Source organism: Cyprinus carpio, unplaced genomic scaffold (genome assembly GCF_018340385.1).
Source record: "Cyprinus carpio isolate SPL01 unplaced genomic scaffold, ASM1834038v1 S000000006, whole genome shotgun sequence".
NCBI lineage: Eukaryota > Metazoa > Chordata > Actinopteri > Cypriniformes > Cyprinidae > Cyprinus > Cyprinus carpio.
In genome coordinates, this window is record NW_024872759.1 from 362,311 (window position 1) to 370,918 (window position 8,608).

General features: G+C 38.2%; 1 protein-coding gene across 1 annotated transcript; it reads right to left on the reverse strand.

Moving 5' to 3' along the window:
- Nucleotides 1-4,196: 4,196 nt before the first annotated feature.
- On the reverse strand, nt 4,197-8,091 carry LOC122142569 (oocyte zinc finger protein XlCOF26-like). The gene is made up of 2 exons (XM_042753792.1): nt 7,446-8,091; nt 4,197-4,826 (listed from the first exon to the last, which is right to left on the reverse strand). The coding sequence occupies exon 2, from the start codon at nt 4,608-4,610 to the stop codon at nt 4,197-4,199; it is 414 nt and encodes a 137-aa protein (XP_042609726.1). The 5' UTR covers nt 4,611-4,826; nt 7,446-8,091.
- Between the last annotated feature and the right edge of the window lie 517 nt (nt 8,092-8,608).

Sequence of the window (8,608 nt, forward strand, 5' to 3'; positions counted from 1 at the left end):
ACTATACTTTGGATATTAATATCCAGCGCAGATTTGATGTTAAACGGCTCGTTCAGTGATTCGCTGGCAGTTTCAGTGATCAGCCGTGAAACAGTGATTCTGTTCAAATTCCCTTTAAAATCTTAAATGATTCCCTTTGAGCTAAATTGACCTGTTTCCCTTACAGCTTCTAATTATTTTCATTATGTAATTGGCATAATTGGTAATTTTACCTGACTGATAATAAATTGTTATATTTCATTTATTCTGAATTATTCTTAATTCATTATTACTAGTAGATTAAAGCGAAGGTATTACCTCAAATCTGTGTTCAGGATTGTTTATACGAAAGGTTTAATAGATGGAGCATGGGGCACATCAATTGAGTCCATTTCGATTTCTGACTATCACTGTCTTAAATAATTTGCAGTTTTCGTAAAATATATAAAAAAACTATGCTTTTTGTACGAGTAAGCAGGGCGCGACCGACTTAAAGGTAGATATTTTACCCTGCATCCAATGTTTAAGATCAGAACTGATGAGTTTGTGTCCCGGGGAAAGAGCATTCAATCGGCCCGAAATGTTACTTCTAAAGCGATACCGGGTCTGCAGTGAACGAATAACTGAAAGTATGGGATTTTCAGAATACTCAAATATCTAAATTAATAAACAATCGATATCTGTGATCAGCTTTTGATAGAAATATTGCCCAAATTTAATGATCACGTGAAATTGGAGTCAGATTAAACACGGAGCTAGACTACAATTTAAACTAAATCCTGATAAATTCAAAAGCGTCACTGAAAGACTGGATATGCATTAAACCTTCGACCAGGCTGCTGGATTCCACTTTTTGGGCTGGCGGGTGGATCTTTACAGTTGGTGACCATCCCTACGTGATCTCCCATCTTCTGTTGGCGAGGGTCTTTTCAGCGCATCATTCAAATGTGCTCCAGAAAGAGGTTTGAGCTTCTCCTTCCTTTTCTCCAGCTGCTGTGGTAAGTCGATTCTTATTTGCCTTTTTAAAAAATGTTGAGGGAAAGCTTAGATGCACCCCATATAGACATTTGTTGAAAGAGTCGAAATGCTCATTTTAGACCGGAGACTGCAGAAATCCAGTGGGGCTTAAGAATTAGACGAAACCACATGAATGAGTAGATGAGGAATGAAGTCTCTTGAACCAAAATTAAAATTGGAATTACATCATCCAATTTTTTTTTCTGGTGCTCAACAGAGGGCTTTAAATTGCAACCTAAATTCTGATATTGATAATTTCCTGTAACTATTGTCTATTGCTATAACTGCAACATTTGAAAAGGAAACATTTATGTGCAAAGAAGTTAAGAGAAATTATGATTGGATAAACTAAAAAGATAATTCAATTCTCACTAGAATTTTTTGTATGTCAAAGTGAGGTTGGGCAAAACAGTGCAATGAAATTAAAAATTAGAGAATCTCAAAGGAATCTCTAATCTGGCAAAAAACTGTCTAAATCCCAGATAACTATTGCTGCCATGCAGAAGTCTCAGTGACTGTGAATAAAAGAGATATTAGTAATTCTAAATCTAAAAAACTATAATGCATGTAATGACAATTTTGATGCTACTAAGAGACTTGTACCCAAACCTGAGGGTTAAACACATTCAAAGGACATCCACAACCTCTCCTGAGGGAGAAATAGTCAAACAGTCAAATTAATCAAATTAAATGTACTGAAAATATCTCAATAGTAGTAAAATCTCTGATCTAACAATATTTGGCTCAACAACACTGCTTAAAGTTCAGTCTTACAGCTTATAGCTTGGTTTTATTTTAGATTTTACAAAAATTACTACACACTTGTATGATTCTCAGTCTTTGTCTTTAAAAAGACAGACAAACATGAAGAGACCATAAATCTAAAACAACATGTGTACTTTGCATTTGCATTTGGTCTGGGTTTGCCTAACCCCCAAACTTTGTCACACTCAAATAGATTCTCAAAAGAATGCAACTAGTGACATCTCAGCTCAGAAACAAAGAAAATTGTTTCAAATTCCACGTTGTAGTCAAAAAAATCTTTTGATTGAGCAATGATCTGACCCATGCTTACACTATGTGCTCTCAGTGCATTGAATGTTTACAGCAGCACACAATGCATGCAGGACTGCTGTAGTTACAGGGCCAAATCAAGAGTTTATCTTCAGAAAGATCAGTGAGATGATAACCACTCATTCTGAACAAGTTGCTCTAGGGGCCCTCCAGAGACCAGTAACAAAAAGTATTTTAATTTATACTATTTTTAATGTAATATAATTTATATTATAACAACCTTATAATATATTATATTACAATGGCCAGGAATGGCGTTTAATCTCATGATGATTCAGCATTGATTTAGAAGAAAGAAAGTTGTAGAAGAAAAGTAGAATGATCAGAATGTAGAAAGAGGGAATGCGTAAGCAGAAAGACGTTGGAAGCACTATTAGTGCTGGGGAAAGAGAAAAACAGAAGGTGGTAAGAAGCAAAAACTCATAGGAAAGGAAAATGAAAGGAATGATCAAACTAATGAGAAAATAACTTATTTATCTTCTATTTGTGCAAAAATCTTTGATGAGAAAAATTAACATGTATAGAATTTACCAACTAAAATGATTAATCTGATTGCAATATCTTGAATGGACCAAATCCATCCAAGGCCATAAGATGTTTAAAAAGTTGATTTCATTAATCTAACAAGGGAAGGTCTAAGTTTTGTCTTTTTCTTAGCAACAAAACCACAAACACAGTGGCTCAAGTGTTAGCAAACGAAACCATCCCTCTCTGGGAAGGACAACGCATATGGAATGTAATCAGAAAGATAATTTTACTGGACATGTGATTAAAGTTGTGTGTAATGTTAAAATCCGGCAGAGATTTACGAATCTTTACAGACTGCAGAGATGGAAATAGTCAAATGTATGAATAGGATAAGAAAATGCCAATTGCTAACCATTCATTACAGGGAGGTGGTCTTTCTGCTGGACCTTGAGGCCTGTCGCACCTCCTACGGTGCCTATGGTGGACTATGCATGGCAGGGGCGTCCTTTTCCCTGAGGCAGGCCTAAACCTGACCGCATACCATGTGGTTTTGCTGCAGGGTCTTCAGCTGGGGACCACCACTCATTGACGTTTCGCCCCTAACCCAGAACATCTCCTGGTGGCGGGGCAGTGAACAGGGACGTCTCCCTGACACTCCCTGCAGCAAAACCTAATTAAATGTTACTCCCCAAGCCTTATCACGTCGTTTCAGCCAGAGCCAATGGCTTGCTTTCTCTGCTTCCTCAGAGAGCTCTTTGGTGGATCTGCTCAGTGTGGTTCCCCGTAATCCCAGGTCCTTGAGCGGGCATGATATTGATCTGCCCATAAAGCCTCTGGCTCCCACCTCCACCGGGTACAGCCTCACTCTCCATCCACTTTCTCTGCACTCCGCAACCAAGTCTGCATACTTCGCCTTCTTTCTCTCGTAAGCAGCTACCAGTCCTTCCTCCCATGGCACTGTCAGCTCGATTACTATCACTGACTTCACAGCTGCAGACCAGAGCACCACGTCTGGTCTTAATGTGGTGCTGCATATCTCTTGTGGGAACTGGAGCTGCCTTCCCAGGTCTACTTCCATCTTCCACCCTGCCCCTGGTGTTAATAACTTGGCAGGTGGTCTCTTGCTGGTATGCATTGCGGGTTCCCCCTCCCTGAGGAAGTGGATCCTCCATCAACTCTCTAATGGACTCTGATTATTTGCCTCCTGCCGACTTTTCTCTAGCACCTCTGCCAGCTTCCTAAGCACTTGGTCATGCCGCCATCTGAGCCGACCCTGTGTTAGTGCAGTTTTACAGCCGGACAGAACATGCTGGAGTGAGGCATTGATGGTCCCGCAGAGGTCACAGGATTGCTCTGTTCCAAGCCATTGGTGTAGGTTTTTTGGGCTCGGTAGGGGTGTCGTATGTTGCCCTAATGAGGAAACTGAGCCGGGCTTGTGGCAGTTTCCAGAACTCTGCCCAGCTGATTGCTCGGCTTGCAACACCCTCCCAAGTTGTCCACCGCCCCTGCTCATGTGATTATTAAAGGTTGCTTTATGCCTGAAACTCTTTCCACTGATCATGTCACTAGTGTGACTGTTAATGTGATAGTTAAGGTTTAGTTTTGTAGAAGTTCTTCAGGTTTAATGCTTCTCTCTGGTGTGAATTCTCATGTGCCCATTAAAGCTTGTTTGTCGTGTGAAACTGTTTTCCACACAGTTTACATGTGAACGGCTTCTCTCCAGTGTGAACTCTCTTGTGCCTGTTAAAGTTTCCTTGTTGAGTGAAACTCTTTCCACATTGAGGGCATGTGTAAGGCTTCTCTCCAGTGTGAGTCCTCATGTGCATGTTAAAGCTTCCTTTTCCAGCAAAATTATTCCCACACAGTTTGCAGGTGTAAGGCTTCTCTCCTGTGTGAATAGTCATGTGGGCTTTCAAAGTGCTTTTATGTGTAAAACTCTTTCCACATTGAGAGCAGGTGAAAGGCTTTTCCTCGGTGTGAATCCTCATGTGGACTTTAAGGTTTCCATGTTCACTGAAACTCTTTCCACACTGTTGGCAGATGAAAGGCTTGTCTCCAGTGTGAATCCTCATGTGGACTCTCAGTTTTCCTTGATGGTTGAAAATCTTTCCACACTGTTCACAGATGAAATGACTTCTAAATATAGCCTTCTGAGCTCTTTTTTTGTGAGGAAGTCTTTGCTTTCTGTAAGCAACTAAATGATTTTTGTCCAGTTATGAATTCATGGTGTTTTTTGTACTGATCTTTATCTTGTATTTCATTCAGTTCTTCACTCTCTTCTTTCAGGTCTAGGGTGGAAAGAGACAAATACATGTTAACACCCAATTAAATGCAACAGTAGAACAGAAATCAATAATGGCTCCAATCTGCCTTTCATGTCTAAAACAGGGTGTCAAACTCAGCTTGTAGAGGGTCACAGTCCCACAGAGTTTAGCTCCAACACACCTAGCTTTAGTTTTCAAGTAATGAAGACCTTGATTAGTGTGTGTATCAATTAGAGTTGGAGCTAAACTATGTAGGGCTGTGGCTCTCCAGGAACTGAATTTGGCATCCCTGCTATAAAATATAAAACAAATACATATTGCCGGGGCGCTCGTGGACACTGGAGAAGATGGCAACCTAAACTGTAGCTCTGCTCCTGATTGCTTAATAAATTGCTACCCTCTTTGTTTTAAGTTAAAGAATTTCCTAATTAAAAAGCTGAACACATGACTAATGTGTCTGAGACTCAAGATCTAAAGGACCTTCCACTTATTGCAACCTCATGACCACAGAAAAAGAAGAAACAAACTGCGTCAGCAGAAACTTCCAAAGATAGACAAAGAAGAGTTGAGAACAGAAATCGAAGACCTTTAACTGAATCCAGTCTGTTTAAAGGCATCAGTATCAAGGCCATATGACATCTTGTCTAGTAACTGCACCTCTGCTTTGCCGGGACTGAAGGGTGTTTGAGAGAAAGACACTGGACAAACCATTGAAGAGAATGACTGGGCTGTTGTATTTGATAATATGTACTGTAAATGTACTTCCCTTGGGATCCATGAGCTCAACTTAAAAATGTATTATATGATATATCTTACGCCGATGCATGTTAAGAAGATGTTTATCAATGCTACTGTTTCAAGTGTGAAAAAGATAAAGGTACATTCGTTCATTGTTTTTGGTACTGTGACAAAATGTTGCCATATTGTAAGAAAATACAGGCTAGGCTAATGAAAGATCTTCTTGAACTAAACTTTGATATGCTTTGTATTTATTGAATCTTAATCTGAACAGTCTGTTTTAAAAAAGATGCAATACAGTTATTTATTGTTTTGGTATATTTAGCTTAAAGTGGTCATATGATGCTGTTAAAATGAACATTATTTTGTGTATTTGGTGTAATGAAATGTGTTTATGTGGTTAAAGGTTTAAAAAAAAAACACATTATTTTCCACATACTGTACATTATTGTTTCTCCTTTCTCCTCTGTTACGCCCCTTAACATACTATGCCGTCTTCCAGGCCAGCAGCACGAGACTCAGTCCAGCTGCTCTGCTCGTGCACATCCCATTATCGGTTCTCTTTTAGCAGTTCAGTCAATGTACTTAGGAGTAACTTAATAACTTATACTGTCTTGTTATGCATTGCGTATTGTACTGCGTAAACATAAAACCATGTCTGCATTTGTGATCTGAGAAACAACAAGCCTACTCTACAGCCGTTGTGCCACAGACGCATTTGCAGGCTACTGGTTCAGGATCCACATCCTCCATAAAATGTGCTGCACACATCTGAATATTTTCACTTCAATGAAATACACACAGTGACTCCACAATAGGGCAGCTGCAGCAACAGAGAGAATAAAAGGTACAAGGTGTTTCTTTGCGTGCACATTTGGGCGGCGTTATGCAAATCTTCCCACATAGTGATGTAGAGATGTGGGGGTGTGTTAGAACGAGCCGTATAAGGGGGGTATGGATGAGTCTTAACTTTTATAAAGAATATCTCTTTGGATTTGAGACTTTAGTCTTTGCAGCTTCACAGATTTTCTTTATGCACCAAGAGCTTGTAACTCTCCAAAGAGAAAGGACAAATTTTAATCGCATCATATGACCCCTTTGAAGGACTATTATAAATCATACAGTGTGTGCCTGTCTTAAGGCAAAGATGCAAATTGGGTCTCCCTTGATGCGTCTGATTATGTACAGGAGATCACCAAGTTTAATTCATGTTATAATAATCTTAATAATTACATAATTCTTTTTCTAGTCTAATTCATATTTTTGAAATATAAACATTCACTTATTTAATCAAACGTGTTAAATACTGAAGAATGGTAAATATATATAAAATGATTATGTAATGGTGCGTCTATTTCTTCCTTCTAGAGTTATTTTTCTTGGTGGCTATTGAGTTTATCGTCACTGAATGTCTTTAATGAGGTAAATGTAATATTATGTGGTATATTGTTCTTGAGCTGTTTTATTGATGTCTTTCTACAGTACAAACACTGATTGACTGATTACATTATACATGAAATGGATTTCTGTAAGTTACAGCCTACAGGTGTTTTCAGCATCCAGTCTGATGTTCATTCATGTTTATTTTGTGCTGTAATCAGTAGTAAAGCAGAAGAGATGATCCTTCACGTGCGCTTTGCTTGATCTGAGGTGGCAACAGTGATCTGTCACGGCAGAGTAAAGAGTGCTGAAACAGCGTAGACTGGGATTTAAGAACCAATATCAGTTCTTAAAAATGATTATCAATTAAAATCAAGAAATCTGTGGAGACTGTTGCATAAATAAGTGATAGAAAAAAAGGTTTGTTTGGGCTACTTCTGTATTATTTTTCCTGGTTTCTGTAGAGCTGGTAATTTTAATAAGGATCTAATCAAACTGTGTTCAGCTTTGAGAATGAAAACTAACCTGTGTGTGTCTCAGTCTCTTCATGTTTGTCTCTGAATGTCTCTTCTATCTTCATGTCTTCACTCTCCTCTTTAATAATCACCATCTTTATAATAGTGTGTGTCTCAGTATCTTCAGCAGGAGTTTTTCTGTTTGTTTGGACACTTTGTCCTGTTTAAGATGAGAACAATGAACAGAAAGAAAAATAAACACAAACTAAATCTCTCTCGTCTCAATCTGCTCCCTAGATCAGTAGTCAGCACACTAGTAAGGGAGTCAGTCAGAGTCAGAGTTACTGGACTGAAATCATCTGATGAGAAAAAAAACTAGCACATGAAGGAACACAAAATAAAATATTTGTAGTAAACCTTACTATTGAACTTTAGTTCCTGAAATAGGCTTTCTGACAATATTCATATTTATAATAAGATTATATTTGGTGTTTACTGATTTGTATATATTTAATAGATTACAATGTCAATAAAAAAAAATCAGTTGGTTTATTCAAGTTTTCATTGTTTGTTGTTTTGAGCGTGCGCTGATTCGAATCACTGAAACATTTTGTGAATCATTTGATTCAATTGACTCGGATCTTCAAAAAGCTCCGTTTCTCCATCAGTACTCGATGATGAACTGATTCAGATTCAGAGAGAGATGAGACGCAGCGTTTCTGTTACTCTTGTGCTTTACAAGCACAAAATACCCTTCATTAAAACACTTAATAAAAGCATTACAGTAACACAGTCGGTAACAATTCATTTCTAAGTTTTATATACAATTCTCCGGAGTAGTTGTATCGATTTAAACAGATTAAATGATTAAAATCACACACCTTTCTTCAGCAGAATCACAGACGCGGGAGCGCGCGCAGCCTTATAACGTCACACCGCCAGAGCAAAATAAAAGTCCTGTTCGTGAAATGAATTGAATGAACTGCAGAGCTGACAAAAGACCAAAACTGATCTTGATCTCCAAATTACAGGACTGGAAAGAACCTATGAATATTTCAAGCAAAACTAAATTTGTGGCTGCAGAGAGCTTTAACTATTTAGTTTGTTAACTGAAACTAAATCTTTATGCCAGTGTATTAATCTTATTCCCTTTCAGTTTCTCCCAAAATATAAAGCCAATAAATCAAAGTTCAGCTTTATCTGTTTAAAGTGAATTTCATTAAAGTACTGTGA